Below are 24,526 nucleotides of genomic sequence, written 5' to 3' on the forward strand. Positions count from 1 at the left end.
AAATTTGTCAACTTCTAAAACATCTGAACTGCCAGCCACCACTATTTCGCTTCGACAGTCTCGCTTGTGATATAGGCTAGCCTAAACCACTATAAAGCGTTACAAAACATAATCAAATAAACCATATCCAGAGAACTAGCTAAATATGTGAACATTTAGAATAAGATGGGTGTATCCCTACGTGCATGGATATTGATGAGATTCCAAGCTTTTGACGAATACGATAAAGGTTAAATATTATTTTAGAGATACCTCTATTCCCATGGCATTGGTGAGAGAGTGGCGATCAGAGCAAGGGGGGGATAGCGAGTCGAGTGACAGGCAGGAAGGATCCCAGTTAGCCTAGTTAGGTCTCGATATTTGCCATGCTGTGTGAGCTATTGTTTTTACACCCCTCTAGATATGAGCTAGCCAGTAATAATAATTCCACTGACGAGGCCTGCGACTCACTACAGCAGACGTTTAGGACTGAAACCGCGTAGGAAGAAAAGGAAAAGAGGTAGCTTCGGGCCGGGAGAGCCGACGACCACATCGCCGGCTTCCGGGGATTCAGGGCAGCATCGAGAAACGGCAGACGGCGGTCTTCGGAAGGGCGAGCATCAATATATAATTTGGATAAATAACCACTACTGCAGTGGAACCCTAAAGATGTCAAGAAAGGTCCACAGAACCGAAGTATGTGCCGACTGCAGTGCACCAGGTACAATGCTAACGGAAACAATGTGTTGTTTTAGTCTTTGAGATGGACTAGCTGGCGACATTTAGGTGGGACGGCGGAGGCCTGTGTGCCCGCTGTCAGTAGTACAAGAAAACGGCGCAGGTTCCCAGGCAGTTAGTCAGTCAGGCCTTTAAACGGAGTTACATTTGCATTTTCAGTACGTGTCGATAAATTAAGTGACTAGAAGGTTACTTTGGTCTAGTTGCTTTGGTTTATTGGATGAATTGTAGTGTGGCATATTTGTTTCGCCTGCTTTGACTAGCTCGCTGCCCAGCGCAACTAACGTTAGCCAACGTCAGACGTTTGTTTGCGTTTCTCTTGGTAGCTAGCGAACGTTAGGTGTGTTAGATACCAGCTGGACGTGGCGGTTAACTACTTACCTAGCTTGCTAACACATGAAAGAGGGCGTCTGTCTTGTCTAACTTGAATAGCTTGCTATCACAGCTTTCTGTCAGTGAAGTTGTCTCTGCAGCTAGAACTGAGCTGGCCACACGGGCTAACTGGCTAGGTAGCTAGTTCATTTTGAAGACGCCAGGCTAATTAGCTAGCTAGTTTGGCTTGTCTTCCTCTATAATACTTTATTTTTAAAAATGTTTTTATAAATGTGATCAATTCCAAGTTGTAGCGTGTAGATAGTTAGCTAGTATGCTAACGTTAAGAGTCGAGAATATTATCTGAACGTTGTTACTGAGATAGATAGCTAGTTAAATTATAATACAAATAGTAGTTTAAGCTAGTTGGCTAGCTAGTTGCCTGCAACTAACCAATGCCAATGGGTTAGCAAACAGTGCGGCGTTGATAGTAGCACTAGTAGAGGATGTGAATAGTGCCTGTATTCTGGACCCCTGCCCTGTTTAGACGGCTCCATCTGTAGGCAAAAAGACAAACACTTTTAGCTTAATTCTCCTGCTCATAAAATTCTAAATGGTCTTGCAAATAATGAAGGCTACATTCTCCAACTCTGTTTTTCTGCAACATTATTGTGCCCCCATAACTCTGATGTGATGGCATCCTGGCCGGCATAGCCTTGGCCTTGCACATTTAGCCCCACCTGCCTCAATGTTTTGGAGAGGAGAGTTTGGGATGGGGGTTGGTTGTGGTGGGTTGCATGGCAGCTGCTCTCTCCCTCACAGCTGCTCTCCTTTCATGAATGTGATTCTGCTCTGTGAGCCTCTTCTGCACCATCCCAGCTAATTTATGACACTCCTGACCATCACTCCTCTGCAGTTACCTGCAGCCTGGCCTGCCTGTATACCTACTGTGTGTGCACTGTGCAGTTTCTTACTTGCAGTCTACCGTCAGCTTCCTGCGGCCCCAGCGAGCTGCTGACCACGCCACTAGTGTGTGACTCCACACTGGAATAGCTACGGAAACACCTAAACAACCTCTATATTGTGGAAGAAGTCATATAGCCACTATAGGCTATTTGTTACTGCCAGTATGCTCATAAGGCCTTTTTGTTTTTCTGTCATATGATCAGAGTTTTATGGATTGTGATGGGCACCACAGCATGTGGTAGAATGCTAGACTGAGGAGGGGGCTACATCCTTCAGTAATGTTGACTGTAGATATAGTGGTAAAAGAGACTAGAGTGGCCCCATATGCACTGTGTGTGTAGCCTAGGTCAGTGTCTGTGTGAGTGCATGCGTATGAAATCACATTAGGCGCTGCACACACTAAGTGAAAATGGAGAAGATGAGCAATGGAGCTGTTCTGTGAAGCTTGGATTATGACAAGATCGAACTTTTAGTGTCAATGAATGGAATCTATACCGATGAAGAGCCCTGTGTCTCTTCACATTTGGTTAGCGCTCTGCTTTGTCTTTGCTCTGCCATGGGTACAAACCCAACAATGAATTGCTGCTTTTCATAGATTACAATATTTGAAAACAGTAGGCATGCTTTGTTGAGTATTGCCAATAGCTATTTGTTTCAAAATTGTCCCTCAAGAACAGATCTCTCTCTGCATGCATTTGCTCCGCCCCAGCCCAGTCTCTTAGGCTTGGCTCTTAGGCCAACCAATTGAGAGAAAACAATAATGTGCCATCTAGTTCCTCGGACAGAATGTGTTGTTTGAACCTCTTACACAGTTAGCTTAGCTTAATTGTAGCAGGATCCTGAGGGTGTAGGCTAACCTTGCCCCAGCCAGACTTATTGACTAGACTTTGTGGCCCATGGTTCTCTCTGTGCCCATTGAACTCTGGACTTGTCTAGTATGATGATCTCATTACCACCTAAAGGCACAATTGGGTGGTAATGGATTTTTAAAGGTCAGACTTGTAATTTAGGCTATACAGTATGATGCTAATAATAATGGCGTTTTGTTGATCTTTATGGTCCCGAGAACTCCTTTTTAAGTGTCATTGTAAACTCCACATGTCAGGCCAACTGTCAGCCTATTTGTCACTCTCACAGTAGGCTTTTTGATTATTTTCAAATGTATGCAGTAAACAATAATGTCATATATTAGGCCTAACTTTATTACCAGTAAAACAAAGCTATAGGCCTAATGATGGCCGAGTAGCCAGTCAGAGGTGGGTCTTTGCTAAATAGCCTAAGTTGTACACACCCCACCCCTCTCCGTCCTCTCTCTCACGTTATCTCTTTCTCTGTGTTTTCAGATCCGGGCTGGACCAGCATCAACAGGGGCGTTCTGATCTGTGACGAGTGCTGCTCTGTGCACCGCAGCCTGGGACGCCACATCTCCATCGTCAAGCACCTGCGGCACAGCGGCTGGCCCCCTGCACTGCTGCAGGTACCTGGGAAGGGACAAGATAGGGGTCTGGGCTGGAGGGGTACTGGGCACTGGGGATCATTACCGATGGGTGTACACGTAGCCTAGCAACTCAGTATTTGGCAAGTGGCTAAATGACAAGTAAACCAATTCAACCAACCTGTTTATTACGGATTTATAACATGTATATCCATAAACTAAAAATGAACACTTAATAAACTACATGGGAATTGCCAGGGACCTCACGATATTACGATATTTAGATTCTATATATATTGTGATTTTATTGAGAATTGATGTTCCAAACATATTGCTCACTATATGTCTGCTGCAGAGAGACGAGCAAGCATGGAAATAAAAGCGCTGAAAACATGTTGGCCCATTATTTAAAAAGATGGCGGTCAAGCTATAGGATGAAAAATACTGGCGTTTTGGCGCAGGCACAGCCAACGAAAGCTACCTAGAAATACAATTAAATACATTTATTGTCCAAAATAATATTGCGATATGTAACTATCGATTTTTATTTAATTTTTTTCACCCTTTTTTTCTCCCCCATCACTAATATAAAGTAAGAGTGTTACCTGGCAGCTGGACAGATAAGATTTGAGAATACTTTTGTTAGGAACTGGCTTTTTTTAAAATTGTGTTTTCACATTATTTGGACAGGATGGAAATGGGTGGGGAGGTAGATGCAGAGAGTGGCGCAGGGGTTGGTATTCGCACCCACGCTTGGTGGTGTATAGTTGCTGCTGGCGGTGGCGTTACCCACTAGACCAGCCTCAGGCACAGGAAGAGGCTTTGATTAGCTCTAAGAGGACGTTCCAAGCAAACATTAGATCCTTTCATGTTAGGGCTGTGTTGTCGTGTGTCTCACCAGTGTGTGTGTTTTAGATGGTGCAGACACTGGCCAGTAATGGGGCTAACTCGATTTGGGAGCACTCCCTGCTTGACCCAGCGCAGGTGCAGAGCGGCCGCAGGAAACCCAACCCACAGGACAAAGTCCAGTAAGTTTATTTTGTTTCACAACATATTTCACAAAACATCAGATGAGAACCAATTCTCATTTACAATGATGACCTGGGTGGGAACATTCCCGCTTACCTATAGTCTCTGTTTGTGGAACTCTCCCCCACCAAGAGATTTACTTTCACTTGGTCAATTGTTATAGTCTGATCAGGCTAATAAGCTTATGTGTTAGATGCAGCTCAGCCTTGGGTCATTAGCTAGTATCAGACTGTTATGGGATCAGAGAGGATTTGGCCCTCGGTGTCTCCTGCTGCAATGATTTATACATAGAGCTGATATCTTACCCAGTTTGTCCCTACTCTCTATCTATCTATCTGTGTGTGTGTGTGTGTGTGTGTGTGTGTGTGTGTGTGTGTGTGTGTGTGTGTGTGTGTGTGTGTGTGTGTGTGTGTGTGTGTGTGTGTGTGTGTGTGTGTGTGTGTGTGTCTCCGCTCGCGCGCACGTGTGTGCGAACAGCCCCACCAAGTCCGAGTTCATCCGCGCCAAGTACCAGATGCTATCCTTCGTCCACAAGCTGCCGTGCCGCGATGACGACGGTGTTACCACCAAGGACCTCAGTAAGGTGAGGCCCCGCCCCCTCAGGTCAGGGGTCAGAGGGTGACGTCCTTCACAGGCTGGGCAATGCCTGGTGGGCCGGGCTACCTCCACTGAGGCTCTACACACAGAGCCTGCCTTTCTTCTTCTCTCCCCTGTAGGCAGGAAGGAAGCACCTTAATGACACCACAGGAATAACTATTGGATGCTTCTGTGTGGACCTATTAAACACCACTAATGAGGGGATTCACAGGGTCTCTCTCTCTTTCTGTCTCAGCAACTGCACTCCAGTGTGAGGACGGGGAGTCTGGAGACATGTCTACGGCTGCTGTCTCTGGGAGCACAGGCCAACTTCTTCCACCCGGTGAGACCCATACCACCTCCTTTTACTGCAAATGACCCACTTTCTCACCACTCACCCTCCCACCCCGTGATCCTACAAATTACCCACTTTCTCACCACTCACCCTCCCACCTGTTACTACAAATTACCCACTTTCTCACCACTCACCCTCCCACCTGTTACTACAAATTACCCACTTTCTCACCACTCACAATCCCACCTGTGTTACTACATATTACCCACTTTCTCACCACTCACCCTCCCACCTGTGTTACTACAAATTACCCACTTTCTCACCACTCACCCTCCCACCTGTTACTACAAATTACCCACTTTCTCACTACTCACCCTCCCACCTGTTACTACAAATTACCCACTTTCTCACCACTCACCCTCCCACCCCCTGTTACTACAAATTACCCACTTTCTCACTACTCACCCTCCCACCTGTTACTACAAATTACCCACTTTCTCACCACTCACCCTCCCACCCCCTGTTACTACAAATTACCCACTTTCTCACCACTCACCCTCCCACCTGCTACTACAAATTACCCACTTTCTCACCACTCACCCTCCCACCTGTTACTACAAATTACCCACTTTCTCACCACTCACCCTCCCACCCTGTTATGACAAATTACCCACTTTCTCACCACTCACCCTCCCACCCCGTGTTACTACAAATTACCCACTTTATCACCACTCACAACCCCTGTTACTACAAATTACCCACTTTCTCCCCACTCACCCTCCCACCTGTTACTACAAATTACCTACTTTCTCACCACTCACAACCCCACCTGTAGAGTATCGGTCCAATCGGTCTATGCTGTGTCCATGCTCCCTTAAATCCCTATTTGAAGTAATGAGGTGTGTCTGTGTGTGTGTGCGGTTGTCCTCTCAGGAGAAGGGCACCACTCCACTCCACGTGGCAGCCAAGGCAGGCCAGGTTCTGCAGGCAGAGCTGCTGGTCGTGTACGGAGCCGACCCCGGAGCTCTGGACATCAATGGACGCACACCCATGGACTACGCCAGGTAGGCTACACCAGGGGTCTATTCATTAGTGTACACTGTAGCAAAAAACGTTTTGCAACGGAAAACAAGGGTTTCTCATTGGACAAGTTCAGGTAGTCCCTTTCCGTTTTGGCCATGTTTGCTTTTGTTACTTGTGAATACACCCCTGGCTCACTCTTTTTGAACACACACACACACACACACAGTTTTGTGTGTGACTCTATCAAGGTAGTCTGTTTTTTTTGTTGCTGCTGCATTTTCAGTAAGCTTTTTTCATATGTACAGTTATAGGATCTGATTGTTGTACTGTGTGTGTGTGTGTGGCAGGCAAGCGGGCCAGGTGGAGCTGGCAGAGCGGCTGGTTGAGTGTCAGTACGAGCTCACAGACAGGCTGGCCTTCTACCTGTGTGGCCGACGCCCTGGTAGGTGACCTTTTACCCCTGCCAAGGATCTTACAGAGGGCTCAGAGTTGAAGCGATAATCAGCAATCAGGTCGTTGAGATCTCGCTGGGTGTTTGTATCCTTCAAGCAGTTAGTATGACTGCAGTTTTGTTGTTAGCCAATGTCAAAGCTTGCTAACAAGAGCTGCCCTCCCTACATTTGAATAACATTGGGCCATTTTTCACTTATGGTCACTAGCTCTCTCGTCGCCGACCGCTAGGTCCCTGTGTGTCTCTTTGTGTCTCCTCCTTGCATTGAACATGCCTGGTTGGTGGTCGCTGATTATCGCTCCAAGTATGGACCCACTGTTAGGCCTAACTAGTAAGGCATCTTTCACCCAATGACTGTTATACACAATATAATTGTTTCACTCTATTGTACTCTATCCTGTAGATCACAAGAATGGGCATTATATCATTCCTCAGATGGCTGACAGGTAAGTGTCAAAGGGTCATGTGTTCAGGGTCAACAGGGTGGGTGGGAGGAGTATATTTAGAAATCTGCAAGGTGGTTGATATTTATCATACATGGGGGTGGTTTTTCAGACACAGATTTAAGGCTAATCCTGGACTAAAAAGTGTTTTCAAATGAGATGCTCTACGGGGCATTATTGTCTTTGACGTGACATGATATTCTGGCAATGCCTTTTGATTTTCTGGAAATGTTAGGAATACCTTGTAATATGCTGGCACAAGTGAAGTGGCTAGATGTATTGCAGTGTTTTGACCAGTAGGTTGTGCCCTGCCGTCAGTCAGTCTGTACTGCTAGATAGGAGAGGAAGGCCCCTGTTACACTAATGAAACTGACTGCATGTCTGTCTGCTGAGCTACAAGACTTCTACAACACTGTTCTTACTGTACTATACTCTGTACTATACTGTACTCTTGGAGTTTACCCTTGTGAGCAGTGGAGAACTAGTGGGCGGTATTCACAAAGTGTCTGAGTAGCTGATCTAGGATCAGTATTACCGTAGATAATAATTCATATGATTATATAGACCGAGGGGGACCTGAGCCTAGATCAACACTCCTACTCTGAGGCGCTTTGTGAATATGGGCCCTCTCTTTTGCTTTCTGCCCGTCTCTTTCTTGTCTCGCTCACTCGTTTTCTGTTCTCTCCGTCTGTGCTGCGCTTGTGGAGGCAGAGCTCGCCCTAAGTGTCCGACACAGAGGTATCTTTCGCTTCTCTCTTTCTCCCTCACTCCCCCCCTCAAAATAATGGCCTGCCCAGCATTTTCATACCTGACCCTAAGCATGATGGGATGTTAATTGGTTAATTAACTCAGGAACCACACCTGTATGGAAGCATTTACTCAAGTGTTTTCATTATTTTGTCAGTTACCTATATATTTCACCTGATTATCTGCCATGGCCTTTGCTTCATGACCTGACACCCCTGCTGTCTCACCTCTCCCACCGCCCTGAACCCCCCCCGGTTCCATCTTTTCCACCTCACCTTTCTCTCCTCACCCCTCTGTTCGTGTCTGTTGTTGTTTCATTGTGTCTGTTTGTGTCCCTGCGTAGCCTGGACCTCTCAGAACTGGCCAAGGCAGCTAAGAAGAAACTGCAAGCGGTGAGTAGTGCTGGGTGGTCAAAGGGTTGGGGTCATGGGTTAGTGTTAAGGCTGTATATTTCTGGTAAACTTCCTGGATTGTGTTCATTAGGACAGAAGGGAAAACATTTTGAAATGTTTGGAAATGGAAAACAAGTCCAGGTATCCCTCCCATTTTCAGTCTGTTTTCTTCCATTTGATGCCTAATGAACATGACCCAGAGCACAAGCTAATCTGATAAAAAACTGAAGCAGTGGGCCATGTCTGTATCAGTGACTCTAATTGTCTATGACAAGAGGAGTATGACTTTCTCCATTTTCTGTGTATGGTATAATCGATTCTCCTTTGGCCCAGGCAGCAAAAGGGCCGAGCTCTTTAGTGTAGTGCTATTGTTTGTGTTGACAGTATTGCTGTTCATGATTGTCCTGCAGTTTGTTCTATTATTCTAAGCGTGTGAGTTGTGTATATTTTTCCCTCGCTGGTATTTGTTATTTTGGTGTGCATTGCTTATGTTTGTCTTGGTCTTGTGTACACTGTCTGTGTGTGTGTGTGACAGCTGAACAATCGATTGTTTGAGGAGCTTGCCATGGATGTGTATGACGAAGTGGACCGCAGGGAGAACGATGCAGGTGAGACACCCCCTCATCCTCTCCTGTGTAACCCATCCCCTGCTTCTCCCTCTCCTCCATCTCCCTCTAGATCTCTCCATCCTGCGCCCCTTTCTGTCTTTGCCTTTTTGAGTCATGCAATTTGTTTGGGCCACTCTGGGTCCAAGTCCCATTCCCTATATAGTGTGCTACATTTCACCAAGCCCTGGTAAAAAAAGTAGTGCCCTATAAAGGGAATAGGGTTCCATGTGGGACGTAGACCTAGTGTAGGCTGTTCCCCAGGAGAAGGAGTCACTGTTTAGAAAGGAAACGCATCAGTAAAGTCTGCTAAAGGGCACTGGGTGAGGTCTAAAATTAGAGGGGGAGACAGAGTGGGAAAGAAGGAGGGAGAGAGAGAGGCAATTTAGAGAGGAGAGAGCGAGTTGGTGAAGAAGTGCCTCAGGAATTCTGGAGTCGCTCTCTTTCGCTCTCTCTCAGAAGGAGGAGTAGTCACAGACTGCGTTGTCTGACATACTCTCCGCAGGTAAGCAGGATGGGGTAGAGGCAGAGAGTTGGACACACACAAGCGCGCGCGCACACACACACACAGCTCAAGGTATACCAGGACATTTTTAGGAGGAGAGAATGTGTAAGTCTGTAACCGTTCTGTGGTCTGTTCCAGTGGAGCTGTGCACCGTGTTTATGTGTGGGAGGCAGGCAGGGTGTGTTGCTGTGTGTGTTCCAACTTCCAGCTGAAATGACCTTGTTTCTCTCTCACTCATCGATGGATAATGTATCTCTTTCTTTCTCTCCTTCCTCCCCGTTTCCCCAGTGTGGCTGACGACTCAGAACCACAGTACTCTGGTGACGGAGCGCAGCGCGGTGCCCTTCCTGCCTGTCAACCCCGAATACTCAGCCACACGCAACCAGGTAACCACTACTACTATCTCTCTCACTCACTCACTCACTCACTCACTCACTCACTCACTCACTCACAACAAATGAATACAAATTTGACTGCCAGCAAATGCTTGACTGTCTTAGTTCCTATGTGTATTTCTCCTTCTCCAACTGCTGTATAAGCTTAGTGATACCAGCAGGCTGAATGCAATGTTAATCACAGTGACACAGGCAGGCAGTAGAAGGGACTATCGGGAAATCCTTGTAGAGTACGACAGATTTAAAAAGGGGAACAAAAGGGGAGAACAGAAGGGCAGGCGAAGAAAGAGAACGTCTGGGCTGAAATGGAGAGAGAGAGCGAGGAATGAAATTCTATTCATAGTTTTGTGGCTGCACTGGGATGTCTGAGCTTCTGCACTGGCCAGTGGGATGTAGAGACGAGAGCGAGAGAGATTTTCCAGCTGTGGAGGAGGGTGAGGGGAAATTAAAGGGGTTGTGTTTGATTGTGTGTCCTCCCTCAGTTGTTAGTGTAAACATAGGCCTTAACACGTCAGGACCCTCACCACAGTGAGATCCCCAGCTAGGATTGGATTGAATAGCGTTGGAGCCAGCTGACTGGTCAGTAGTAGTGTGTTTTGTTTCATGCCATAGCGACTGAGGGAGAAAACACACACAGGCTGAGGAGAATGGATTGTGATGATGGTGTGCTCACGGTTGGACCGTGTTTAGAATTGAAACCACGTGGATACAAAGGCTGCATTTTTGTCCCTTTATGCAAACACAAGCATGCGAATTGCTAGGTGCAATGTTTAGTGTGTGCCTCTCTTACTAAGATCTACTGTAGCCCCTATGACTGTGCTTTTCCACACCACATGACCAGTGACCACAGGACTGCAATACCAGAGACTGTGGCTCCAATTTGGTGTTTGCTTCAATAATACACCAAAAATGTCTGACCTCGTTTTGCTCCTGTAGACATAGGTCTGTGTCGGTGGGTTGTTGAATGTGTCCCTTGCTTGTCTTTGTCTTTTCAGGGTAGACAGAAGTTGGCCCGTTTTAACGCTCGTGAGTTCGCAACGCTGATCATCGACATCCTGAGTGACGCCAAGAGGAGACAACAAGGGAAAGGCCTGAGCAGCCCTACTGGTGAGAGAGGGGAGAGGACGAGAGGACAGGGAAGGGGAGCAGAGGGGAGAGGAGAGGGCAGGGACTGAGCCAGTTCAAATATGAATGTGTTTTAGCACGCACTTCAGTCAATCCATCCATTGCGATGTATGAGTGAAACGGAGAAGCTACTGAGATGTATTTTAAATGGCGGGGTTGCCTGGTTGTCATCGCTAGTTGAGCTGTAGTTTTCCAGATATGTCTGTGGCTCAATCTCAGTGCGTCTTTCTCCGATTCCTTACATCTTATCTCCTCCTGAGCCAGGGCCTATGTTGTTGCTCTGCTCTGATCTAACACTGTAGACTCTAGTCTGGACCTGGGGGCCGACGACGACCAGCATGACTACGACAGCGTAGCGTCGGACGAGGACACGGACAGCGAGCTGACCACTCAGAACAACAACAGCGCACAGCGCAACAACCGGGCCAAGGTGAGGAGAGAAGGGCACAGAAGGACGGCAGAGTTGTGTTCATTAGGCATCAAACGGGGATCTACTTGAATTTGTCAAATGGGAAACGTTTTGCACCGGTTTGCACTAATGAATACACCCCCAGGGCTGTGTTCACTAGGCACCAAGCAGCCTGAAACATAGTGAAAGGGGGAGATACTATTCGGAACTGGCCTAATAAGAAGTGCTTGTTTTCTTTTTCCCATTGCAAACCGTTGTGCTATGTTTTTCTCTACAGGCCAACATTAGAGTACCAGAGATAGATGGATAAAATGTGTACTGAGAGACATGGAGGAGGGAAGGGATGGAGCTAAGTGACCAGGAAGTGGTGCTATGGTCCCTGCTTGGAGTTATTAGAGGCACTTCAGACATATCAAGTATCTCAGATTAGAAGTGCTGATCTAGGATCAGGTCCCCCCCTGTCCATGGAATCATATTCATATTCATGATCTAAAAGGCAAAACTGATCCTAAATCAGAACAATGTTCTTCTTAGCTTCTTCTAGTGATTGCAGTATTATCCCCAGCAGCGTCTTGCTCCCCGCCTGTCCCAGCATGCCTTGCGGGAGTGGCAGTGCTGCTACTGCTGCCACATACTTCCACAGTGACATCACAGCTATTCTGGGTCTCCAATCAGAGGAGCATTGTTCCACGAGCAGGGGAGGAGAGGGAGTGCAAGAGGAGGGGAGAGGAGAGGGCAAGCGAGAGGAGAGGGGGGTGAAAACCCTGTTAAAGCAGGCACCCACAGTCACAGGACGTGGAAAAGCTGCTGGAAAATGAGAATTTAAGGTCCACTTTGTGACGAAGCTCTGTTCTGGTCTCATACAGACAGAAGCTCTGTGCTTCTCAGATATGGCTGAGCTGTGAATGGACGCGGATGCTGTTCAAAGTCATTTCCAGTTGAAAATATATTTCTCAAAAATGGTTTGTGTTGAATGTGAAACGGTAGTTATTTTAAGCTGCGCTCAGACTTCTCCATTTACTGCTAAGAGGGATGATGAAATCTAGTGCATCTTTTTGCACAGACAATAACTCACATAAACGACTCCCGAATACTTGTGTGTGTTTTTAGATAGTTTTAATTATATTTCTGTGTGTGTCCCCTCAGAGCATGGACTCGTCAGACCTGTCGGACGGGCCCATCACTCTGCAGGAGTACCTGGAGGTTAAGAAGGCCCTGGCCTCCTCCGAGGCTAAAGTCCAGCAGCTGATGAAGGTCAACAACAACCTGAGTGAAGAGCTGCGCCGGCTGCAGAAAGAGGTAGGGAGACGAGATAAAAATGCAGGGAGGATGGCAGGGAGAGGAAGGAGGGAGGGAGGTATGGATAGAGTGACGGAGGGAAGCCTGCATGATGGAAAGACGGGAGGAATACATGTCTAATATGTCTAAAAGTTTGTGTTGTTATGCTCCCAAGATGTGCTTTTACTAATTATTGTGGAAGATGTATCTCTTCTGCCTCAGTATATTAGTGTGTTGTCACTATCAGTGTTGGTCTACTCTGTTCCCAGAGCTGTCCTTATACTGTAGTAAGCAAGTTGTGCAGCTCAGAACAGTATCTGTTGGTGTAAGCACTGCAGTTTGTTCTTCACTCTGTCAAATATCAGGTTTCGCTCCCATCTGTTACGCCATATGTAGTCACTTTGTTTCCGTTCCGTCTCTCCATGGTGCTGTTATTCTGTTCTCATGAATGCCTGAGCTATTGTTCCATGTCTGTCATCACTCATGTCTAACTCAAGGAGAAATACCAGCCCCTGCACACACACTTGGAAAATGCACAGCAGTTCTCTTCCAGTGTTGATAGTTTGACAGGTACATACAGGTAAAACGGTGTGGGCTAGAGCAGCCCCCGTCGTACACCTCAATAAACAATGCATGTGTAGTTCTCTTATTTTCCAAGATACGTACTGCCAATATGTATGTTTATTTGGTTAAGAGAACCCAGCATGTCGTTATACTCACTAGATTGACATGCAAGCCAGTTTAATTAAGCCCTTATATCCCCCTCATCAGTATAGACCCCCTATAAACTGTTAGTCTTACCTCCATCCATGTCTAGTATGTGGTTAGCTAAATGAAGCTCCCTGTACAGTATTTGTGTATGTGGATGCGTGTCCGTGTGACCTTTGAAACATTCAGGTGACCTTCCTCCCCCCGTCCCCACCTCTCCCCGTAGATCTCGCGGATGCAGACGGAGAACAGTGCGTTGCGGGGGGGCCAGGTCGGAGGAGGAGGGGGAGCTGGCGGTTTGGGAGGCGGGGGAGGAGGCAGCCCTGCACATTGGCCAGGGGGGGTGCGAGGCGGGGGAGGTAGGGGAGGGGACCACTCCAGCCTAGCTGTGTCCTCAGCTGTGCCTTCCCACCGGAGGGACAGACAGGCTTTCTCTATGTACGAGCCGGGGGCCGCCACCCCCAAACCCCACTCCCACTCCCCAGGCCTGGACTCCCTGACGGGCCGCCTGCAGCCTCTGCACCCCAGTGTAAGTGTGAGCAACGCACTACGGCCCCCAGGTGGCCGTGGTCATGGTGATATACACCACCTGCCGTCTCTGTCTCTACTGCTGCCTTCCTCCTCTACTGCTGTCTGGCATGCATACACCGCTCACCAGTGGAGCACTCTTCCACTTTAACCCCTAACCTTTGACCCCCAGCCTCTACTGCTGGCACTATGCTTTCTGGGCCAGATGCTGCACGCACGCACCTGCCCAAAATACATACATGCATACATACACACACACTGCCTAGCCCCTCTACTGAGCCTTCGGCACTGTAGCAAATCACTCTTCGCCTCCATTCATTTCACATGAGTTTCTCTGAGGCTTCTTTGAGTGTAGAAGGTCATGTTGTCAAGGTAAGATGGCAGGTAGCTTTCCCGCCATTGATGAGTGAAGATGTCCTGACCTTAGACACTCCCCAATCATAGCTTTCCCATTCCCTACCTCTAGTGTATGCAGCACAAGCACGAGGTGTTAGTGGTTTGACCTGCCCTGTTAGCCATACGCACTTCACAATGGATCCTTCAAGGCAATGTGTCAGTCAGTCACTAACCCACTCGGTCACAGTGGAACTAAGAGGGCAGGCAGACCTATACGAATGTCAGCAGTGCTTGGATCACCTGTTGGGTGTGTTGACAAACAGTGGAAATGAACAGAAAATGGCGGTCGATCTTCTGTGGTCAAAGACGATAGGATGGCCACCAGCTGCGCACGGCCGCCGTTCTTGTTAGTCTGTCGGCGCTCTAAGCTAATGCACTACTTACGCACACACTCACTCAGCCCTGCTTCCAGCCACTCTGACTGGTATGGAACGTGCATAGGAAGCCAGGAGGTAAAGTCAGTCTGTCTCTCAACCTGTCCTGTCTGTCTTTTATTGTGCTCATTGTTGCATCCAAACCTTTACGTTCCATTGTCCCTGCGGGTGACGCAAATTCACAATGCATACAATGCCTTCGGAAAGTATGCAGGCCCCTTGACCTTTTCCACATTTTGTTACATTACAGCCTTATTCTAAAATGGATTAAATGTTTAAAAAATCCTCAGCAATCTGCACACACTACACCATAATGACAAAATGAAAACAGGTTTTTAGAAATGTTTGCAAATTTATTCAAATGTAAAAACTGATAACATTTACTTAAGTATTCAGACCTTTGCTATGAAACTTGAAATTGAGCTCAGGTGCATCTTGTTTCCATTGATCATCCTTGAGCTGTTTCTACAACTTGATTGGAGTCCACCTGTGGTAAATTCAATTGATTGGACATGATTTGGAAATGCACACGCCTGTCTATATAAGGTCACACAGCTGACAGTGCATGTCAGAGCAAAAACCAAGCCATGAGGTCGAAGGAATTGTTCGTAGAGCTCAAAAGGATTGTGTTGAGGCACAGATCTGGGGAAGGGTACCAAAAAATTGCTGCAGCATTGAAGGTCCCCAAGAACACAGTGGCCTCCATCATTCTTAAATTTAAGAAGTTTGGAACCACCAAGACTCTTTCTAGAGCTGGCCGCCCGGCCAAACTGAGCAATCGGGGGAGAATGGCTTTAGTCAGGGAGGTGACCAAGAACCCGATGTTCACTAGGACATAGCTCTAGAGTTCCTCTGTGGAGATGGGAGAATCTTCCAGAAGGACAACCATCTCTGCAGCACTCCACCAATCAGGCCTTTATGATAGTGGCCAGACGGAAGCCACTCCTCAGTAAAAGGTTCACCTTCCAACCTGTCAACAATCCTAAGCACATAGACAACACAGGAGTGGCTTCGGGACAAGTCTCTGAATGTCCTTGAGTGGCCCAGCCAGAGCCCGGACTTGAACCCGATCGAAACATTTCTGGAGAGACCTGGAAATAGCTGTGCAGCAACGCTCCCCATGCCAACTTTGTAGCGTCATGCCCAAGAAGACTCGAGGCTGTAATTGCTGCCAACGGTGCTTCAACAAAGTACTGAGTACATGGTCTGAATACTTAAGTAAATGATATGAGGCAAACATTCATGTATTTTTTTTAATCAATTTTAGAATACGTAACCTAACAATGTGGAAAAAGTCAAGGGTTCTGAATCATTTCCAAAGGCATTGTATTTCAGTTTGGTTTATCTGTGCATTTTTCCATGTCTCTCTTTAGTTTGTATTTTGTAGGGCATTAGCAAATGCACAATTTCTTATTGTGTAGTTTGTAAAGCTTTTTTTTAATAGACCCTAGAGTTCTATATGCTAGAATATATCTAGATAAGTTGTTTACAATGTTATTTTTCTGTGTACACTACCATTCAAAACTTTGGGGTCACTTAGAAATGTTCTTTCGATGAAAACATACATGAAATGAGTTGCAAAATGAATAGGAAATATAGTCAAGATGTTGACAAGGTTATAAATTATTTTTGATTTAAATAATAATTGTGTCCTTCAAACTTTGCTTTCTTCAAAGAATCCTCCATTTGCAGCAATTACAGCTTTGCAGACCTTTGGCATTCTAGTTGTCAATTTGTGAGGTAATCTGAAGAGATTTCATCCTATGCTTCTTGAAGCACCTCCCACAAGTTGTATTGGCTTGATGGGCACTTCTTACGTTCCATACGGTCAAGCTGCTCCCACAACAGCTCAATAGGGTTGAGATCCGGTGACTGTGCTGGCCACTCCATTATAGACAGAATACCAGCGGACTGCTTCTTCCCCAAACAGTTATTGCATAGATTGGAGCTGTGCTTGTGGTCATTGCCCTGTTGTAGGAGGAATTTGGCTCCAATTAAGTGCCGTCCACAGGGTACTTTGCAAAATGGAGTGATGGAGTTCATTCTTCAAGATCCCTTTTACCCTGTACAAATCTCCCACTTTACCACCGCCAAATCACCCCCAGATTATCATATTGCCTCCACCATGCTTGGCAGATAGCATCAAGCACTCCTCCAGCATCTTTTCATTTTTTCTGTCTCACGAATGTTCTTCTTTGTGATCCAAACATCTCCAAACTTAGATTTGTCTGTCCATGACACTTTTTTACAATCTTCCTGTGTCTGTGTTCTTTCGCCCATCTTAATCTTTTATTTTTATTGGCCAGTCTGAGATGTGGCTTTTTCTTTGCAACTCTGCCTAGAAGGCCAGCATCCCGGAGTCGCCTCTTCACTGTTGACTTAGAGATTGGTGTTTTGTGGGTACTATTTCATGAAGCTGCCAGTTGAGGACTTGTGAGGCATCTGTTTCTCAAACTAGACACTCTAATGAACTTGTCCTCTTGCTCAGTTGTGCACCGGGGCCTCCCACTCTTTCTATTCTGGTTAGGGCCAATTTGCGCTGTTCTGTGAAGGGAGTAGTACACAGCGTTGTACGAGATCTTCAGTTTCTTGGCAATTTCTCGCATGGAATAGAGTTAATTTCTCAGAACAAGAATAGACTTACGAGTTTCAGAAAAAAGTTAATTGTTTCTGGCCATTTTGTTTCTGGCCATGTAGATATTCTGTTAAAAATCAGCCGTTTCCAGCTCCAATAATCATTTACAACATTTCTGATCAATTTGATGTCATTTTAATGGACCAAAAAATGTGCTTTTCTTTTGAACGGTAGTGTATGTCTCACATTTGTTGCTAATAAGACATTTATAAGTACTTTTTTAAGATGACATGGCGATACTGTATATCATTAATTTAAAAGTTCAAAAATGGATGTACTAATTGCAGATTGCCCCTTCTTTTAAGTTGTACAGTTTGAATCCCTTCATAGATATTGGACCACACAGTGGTAAAACCCAGTGCTCTGTTGAAAACCACAGATGACGATGACTTCATTGTATGGACATGATTTGTGTATCATACAGCATATGCCAGCATACAAATATTCACATAGATGTTTAGTCTTCATCTAGTTAGCTCTCCACTAGGGAACAGTGAGTCCAAGAGTGGCCTACTGGCCATACTGTCTGGGAAAACTCGCAGCATAGGCCGTTATGTCAGTGAGCCTGTATCTAAAAAGTGTCTATAACCGTATGGGCCTGCATAGTGTCTGAGTAGGAGTGCTGATCTAATTTTAAAAGCCTAAACTGATCCTAGATCAGCACTTCTAGTCTGAGATGCTGTATGAGTACGGGCCCCGGCTACTGGAGGTCATCTATTGTGAAAGTGGCTAGAGAGGAGACGTGATGTGAGGCAAGCTAATGGAAGTTAACCGGCTCCTCTGTCGTCTTCTGTGTATGTCTGACCGTATGTTTGTGTGTCTGGTAATGTTAATGATGTACTCCTGTGTGTGAGTTTGTCTGGGATAGTGGCTCACTAACTACTTGGCAGGACTTAGGTCAAGACACACATTTTCTTTGAATTCCAGTGAACTTGGGGCTGTACTCCATCACTAACTACATTTTCAGTATTAGCCTGTCCTGGAGAAAGTTACTCTGCAGTTTGGCTGTTGAGTTTAAGTTATTTGAGAAAAAAAATCAAATTTGACCTTGACATATAGGCTAGTATCTCTCCGCGCACAAAGCTGAGCTGACTCTGCTCAAGCACATATATCGCATCCCAGTGTCTGTTCGGAATCTTCCTACAAAAATGTAAAAAAAACATTCTGTCAGGCAGTGTTCCTTCTGCGGTTCCTCTGTTGCTTCTCATCCTCCTCTGAGTTCCTGTTCTGTCCCACCTCCAGGTGAGGAAGGGGGGTCCTGGCGGTCCAACACCCTATGGAGGGTCGCACCTCTCTGGCTCCATGGAGATGGGGAGATACATGGTAAGACTGGCTGACTGTCGCCCTCCTTTACAGTTGGTCAGCTCATCTGTGACTTCCAGGCTACTTCGCGACCAACCCCAGACCAGCTGAAACAATCAGTGGTGTCATATGAATGCTGGCAGACACTGTTTTTATAGACCAATGTGAGCTGATGCATTGCCGAGGGTTGTATATTGTGGCTTAGTGGAAATGTTTGTGTGAATGGCTTGCTTTTGGTTGGTCAATAAAGGCCTTACCATACTCTCACTGATGTTAGAATCACTACTGCTACCTTTTTGACGCTGATAAGTTGTTCTGTTTGTGCACAGGGTCCTAAAGGAGAGAAGCACGGCAGTGGCACTGATAGTGACTATGACAACACTCAGATGTATGAGCTGTCGCTAAGGTAAGGCGGGAGGAGGGAAATATCTGAAGCAGATTGCTGCCCAGTGACCGGGTCATTCTGAAGTCTCCCAACATGTAGGAGGGGCAGACAGGCCGGGCTCTAGGGTGTACCTAGACATTCTCAAGGACGTATTTACTGTGGTTATTACTTCAGAGAGGCTTACCTCTGCTCAATGTGTGAAATGCAGGCTAATGTAGAGATTGTACTGTGTGTGTTTCCTAAAGTAGGGGGCGCAGCAGTGAAGAGGAGGGCCGGGGGGATTCGGAGGAGTGGGGTGGGGGTGAAGGGGGTGAGCCGGACCCGACCCTGCCCTGCACCGAAGACGTCATCCTCAAGACGGAGCAGGTGACCAAAAACATCCAGGAGCTTCTGAGGGCCGCACAAGAGTTCAAACACGACAGGTAGGGCCCCGACTACAAGACTCACTCCATGACACAGTCCGGGGAGGCTTACGTTGCATCTGTGGTGGTAACAATAGTTTGGCTTTAGTTGTATCTGTGGTGATAACAAGAGGGTGGCTTTAGTTGTATCTGTGGCGATAACAAGAGGTTGTATCTGGTGGTAACGAGAGGTTGTCTTGTGTTTCCCCAGTTTTGTCCCATGCTCTGAGAAGATCCACTCTGCTGTCACTGAAATGGCCTCTCTCTTTCCCAAGGTAAGGTTTTGCTCTCTCTTTCTAGATTCTGTATGGTGTGACGCTGACACCGCCAGTTATCATTGCAACAACATAGAAGTTGCTTCAAACAATAAACTGTTTAAATTGTTGGTGCATGCGAAATAGAACAGCAGAATATATACTGCACATTCTTTGGGGCCAAATACAGATTCTAGCTTTAAGCAGTAAGTGTTGTCGCCTCTGTGTCTGACTGTGGCCCCCACCCCTCTCTCTCTGTCTCAGCGGCCTGCCCTAGACGCTGTGCACTGCTCCCTGCGCCTCCTGGCGTCCAGCGCCTCCCGCCTCCAGGTGGAGTGTCGCAAGGCGGCTCCCTCGGACCCCTCAGCGCCCGCCGTCGACTACCAGCTGCTCACCCAGCAGGTCATCCAGTGCGCCTATGACATCGCCAAGGCCGCCAAGCAGCTGGTCACCATCACCACCCGCGAGAAGAAACAGTGACGGGGGTAGAGAGGGGACGGACAGGGGAGTGGCGAGGGGAGCTGCAAGACTGACAGAGGGAGGGGAGAGGGAGCAAGAGAGGGATGGAGGTAGCCTCGATTTCCAAGCTTCCTAGTCAAGTGATGAACGTGACTTGGAAGGTTGGCATCACAAGGGAGAGCAAAATACCAGCCAACGGGAGAAGCTATATTGGCTGCAGACCGAAAAGAAGATCTCTGAGGACGAATAATGATGAAATGAGAGGAATTGAAGGTAGGGAATGAAGAGCGTGGAAAGACCAGGTGGTAATATTATATGACAACAGAACGAAGCTGAGAAATGCCTCCGCTCTCGCTACTATACCTGAGTGGACTGAGAGAGTGCAGTTCTGCGAGGAGTGTGGACCATTGAGACAGTAATCGCATGTGGGGGATGGACATGGCACAGAACAACAGCGGCTCAGCTCTCATCATCTCACTATGGTATCACTCCGTTGTTCCTTTTGGGGGGAACACCCCTCTCTGTGCAGCGCCTCAAACCCTCATGAGACCGAGGTAGGCTGGGCCCGGAGCTGGGGCCAGTCAGTGTGGCCTACAAGGGGGCCAGGCCTTGGAAGAGAGACACACACTGCTCTACCCCTCGGTCCCTCAGACACCGCCTCCTCTGTAGTCCCAGGCTCTGCTAAGGAGGGCCCTTGCTACTCCCTCAGACACCCTGGTACACTACAGCATGTCTTGGCATCGTGGACAAACGACTAGGCGATGTTTTATTGTTTATGTATTTTTTTTTGTTTAGTTTTTTTTATGCCAATCCGTTGGCCTGTACCTCTTGGGACAAGGATTACTGACTTAAGAAAAAAACACTTACACTGGAATAATTGTGATAATTATTATTATTATGCCCATTGTTTTGTATTATTATTGTCATGAATTACATGATCATGTATGTTTGCTTATTTTGACGTTGTTTCATGTATGATGGTTCCTGTTCAGAGGACCAGGGAGAGCTGTGAGAATACTCACTTGCCTTCTGTCTGGCTGGGACTGGACACACACACACACACTAACTTGTGAAATGGTCCTCAAACACTCCTGGAGCAGTCCAATTCCTCCCGGGTGACATTTCAGTCATTTTATTTATTCTGCCTGTCATGTTCTAATATGTCAGGAGCCAAGGTGTTGAACAGATGCCAAAGGGGTAGGGAAGGTGTATCATCTGCTATCAGTGGAAAAAGCCTTGGAAGTGGCACGATATATATTATTGCAGCCATTGGCTACTTCAGTCGCTAGACAAAGCTCATCTCAATGGCACTACAGTGGGATCCATACAAAGTTCGCTCTTCAACATACGCCAACTCGAAGCAGACTAGCTAGATTGGGAACAAATGTTTTGTGAAAACGACAAACTGCACTTGCTGTAGGTTTGTGGGGGCACTGGGGAACGTTTCCCTGTTTTTTTATACTGGGCTAAACAAAGTAACGGTCACACTTAGCTAAGTGACACAGGCTGACCATGGCACTCCACGTATTTAGTTTGATTTCTTAGCTTCAAGGCCTTCGGTGATCGTCTGTCAGACAGATCTGGGTCATGTTAATTAGGAACTAAACAGATGAAAATGAACTGAAACAGGGAGGGACTACTTGGACCCACCCATGTGTGTGATCCTGGACACCAGGAAGCTCTTCCATGTTCACTTATCCAAAAGGTCCCGTCGTTTCACTATCCGCCTGACTGTGTGATCGATATTTGATGAACCTGTAGGGGATGAGATCTTTGATCTTTTCCCAGTCGAATCATGTCCAAAAGATTGTCATATGCAACGTTCCAATCATGATTGCCTTTGCACATGTCCTGCTAGACTGGCTTAATACGTAGTGATGTTGTAGCTGTTTGGGTTCCCTCCGTTGATTTATTTATCGCCAGCTCTTACACACACACACTGGGCCAGTATAAAATACTTTCTTCCCCATTACAATGACCTCCTTTTACCTCTCAGTCAACCTGTTTATAGAATAGAGGCTTATATATAAACATATTTTCATGCTATTTTTTTTAAGCTATATGTTCATATTGTGCTTGGGAGGTCAGAGCTATTTACCCACGGTGGGTTCCAGGTCTGAGGGGTACGTGAATAGGGTCTGAAGTCTGCCACTGGTTAGAACTAAACTCATCTCAAGTCTGAGGGGAAAGGGCTGTTGCACAATGCTACGCCTTTCCCCCATCTTAATGGACACTTTAGTATAGTGTCCCTTTTTAGTGGGAATGTTAGACACACACATGCATCCCGCATGCCATGCACAGCGAACACACACTCATGTTGTTCGGACAGTGGCATTGTGCCCCGTACTGTTTTCTGTGTATCATACACCTCTTCACCTGGGAGATCAGTGATGGGAGAATATCTTTTAACACAGGCAAAAACTGTAAAGAGTAGAACATTTAAAATAAAAAAAGGTCAATCGTAATGAAATCTCATAATCTGTACATTTCTAATAAACTAAAAAACAAGTGAATTGTCCTCAACGTATCTGTTTTTTGTTTAGTTCGAGATGCTTGAAACCTACAGTACCAATCAAAAGTTGACACACCTACTCATTCAAGGGTTTTTCTTTATTTTTACTATTTTCTACATTGTAGAATAAGATATAAACCATGAAATAATACATATGGAATCATGTAGTAACCAAAAAAAGTCTTAAACAAATCAAAATATTTTAGATTTTTCAAAGTAGCCACCCTTTGCCTTGACAGCTTTGCACAATCTTGGCATTCTTAATCCGCTTCATGAGGTGGTCACCTGGAATACATTTCAATTAACAGTGCCTTATTTGTGGAATTTCTGTCCTTAATGCTTTTAAGTCAAACAGTTGTGTTGTGACAAGGTAGGGGTGGTATACATAAGATGGCCCTATTTGGTAAAAGACCAAGTCCATATTACGGCAAGAAAAAGCTCAAATAAACAAAGAGAAACAACAGCCCATCATTACTTTAAGACATGAACGTCAGTCAATACAGAACATTTTCAAGAACTTAAAAGTTCCTTCAAGTGCAGTCGCAAAAACCATCAATCGCTATGATGAGACTGGCTCTCATGAGGACCGCCACATGAAAGAAAGACCCAGAATTACCTCTGCTGCAGAAGATATGTTCATTAGAGTTACAAATTGCAGCCCAAATAAATGCTTCACAGAGTTCAAGTAACAGACACATCTCAACATCAACTGTTCAGAGGAGACTGAGTGAATCAGGCCTTCATGGTTGAATTGCTGCAAAGAAACCACTACTAAAGGACACCAATAAGAAGAAGAGACTTGCTTAGGCCAAGAAACACGAGCAATGGCCGTTAGATCGGTGGAAATATGTGCTTTGGTCCAAATTTGACATTTTTGGTTCCAACCGCTGTGTCTTTGTGAGACACAGAGTAGGTGAACAGATTATCTCCTCGTGTAGTTCCCAGTATGGAGGAGGAGGAGTGATGGTGTGCAGGTTCTTTGCTGGAGACACTGTCTGTGATTTATTTAGAAATCAAGGCACATTTACCCAGCATAGCTACCACAGCATTCTGCAGTGATACGCCATCCCATCTGGTTTGCGCTTAGTGGGACTATCATCTGTTTTTCAACAGGACAAAGACCCAACACACCTCTAGGAAGTGTAAGTGCTATTTGTGTGAGGAAAGAGAGATGAGAGGCAAGTACAGGGAGTGAACATTTGTATAAATAACGGACAAAACAAGGACAGCGTCTGGACAAGGGGAACAAAATGACATTAATGCAAACACGGGGAAGAAACATAGTGCAGGCAATCAATAAGGTAATTGAGCCGGCTGAGGGGGAGTGGCACCCGGACCCGACGTCACCAACCCAAACAAAAAACACTCCCTGATGCTTCCAATATTTGGTGTCTATTCTGTGAGAACAGAGGCTAGGAGACAAGAAGCAAGTACAGGGAGTGAATATTTTACAAATAATAGACATGAAACAAAACAAGGACAGCTTCTGGACAAAGGGAACAAAATGACAATGCAGACACCGGGTTGAAACTGAGGAAGTGACAGATATCGGGGAGGCAATTAATAAGGTACTAGAGTCCAGGTGAGTCCCATGAAGTGCTAATGCGCGTAACGATGGTGACAGGTGTGCATAATGATGGGCCGGCCGCCTGTCATCCTCGAGCGCCAGAGAGGGGAGTGGGAGCAGGTGTGACAATTTGACCAAGGAGAGTGATGGAATGCTGCATTAGATGCCAGGTGGCCAGGTGGCCTCCACAACCACCCAACCTCAACCCAATTCAGATTTGGGATTAGTTGGACTGCAGAGTGAAGGAAAAGCATCCAACAAGTGCTCGGCATATGTGGAAACTCCTCCAAGACTGTTGGGAA

The 24,526-nt window shown here is 46.3% G+C and overlaps 1 protein-coding gene across 1 annotated transcript; it reads left to right on the forward strand.

Moving 5' to 3' along the window:
* The first annotated feature begins 497 nt into the window (after nt 1-497).
* LOC139385822 (ARF GTPase-activating protein GIT1-like) lies at nt 498-22,663 on the forward strand. Its single transcript, XM_071131069.1, has 21 exons — nt 498-700; nt 3,339-3,472; nt 4,346-4,458; nt 4,937-5,042; nt 5,292-5,378; nt 6,264-6,394; nt 6,701-6,795; nt 7,208-7,250; nt 7,959-7,985; nt 8,338-8,386; nt 8,922-8,994; nt 9,785-9,882; nt 10,887-10,998; nt 11,319-11,446; nt 12,572-12,724; nt 13,638-13,940; nt 18,587-18,667; nt 18,976-19,052; nt 19,277-19,453; nt 19,644-19,707; nt 19,951-22,663. The coding sequence occupies exons 1-21, from the start codon at nt 649-651 to the stop codon at nt 20,164-20,166; spliced, it is 2,319 nt and encodes a 772-aa protein (XP_070987170.1). The 5' UTR covers nt 498-648; the 3' UTR covers nt 20,167-22,663.
* Nucleotides 22,664-24,526: the final 1,863 nt, after the last annotated feature.

The sequence above is a fragment of the Oncorhynchus clarkii genome, chromosome 27 (genome assembly GCF_045791955.1).
Source record: "Oncorhynchus clarkii lewisi isolate Uvic-CL-2024 chromosome 27, UVic_Ocla_1.0, whole genome shotgun sequence".
NCBI classification, from domain to species: Eukaryota; Metazoa; Chordata; class Actinopteri; order Salmoniformes; family Salmonidae; genus Oncorhynchus; species Oncorhynchus clarkii.

What these genes read in the sequence shown, in the direction of transcription:
- LOC139385822 (XM_071131069.1), top strand. Translation starts at nt 649, where the DNA reads ATGTCAAGAAAGGTCCACAGAACCGAAGTATGTGCCGACTGCAGTGCA. An exon ending in AACCCACAGGACAAAGTCCA is followed by an intron (nt 4,459 to 4,936) that starts GTAAGTTTATTT and finishes GTGTGCGAACAG; the next exon opens with CCCCACCAAGTCCGAGTTCA. An exon ending in ATGTATGAGCTGTCGCTAAG is followed by an intron (nt 19,053 to 19,276) that starts GTAAGGCGGGAG and finishes TGTTTCCTAAAG; the next exon opens with TAGGGGGCGCAGCAGTGAAG.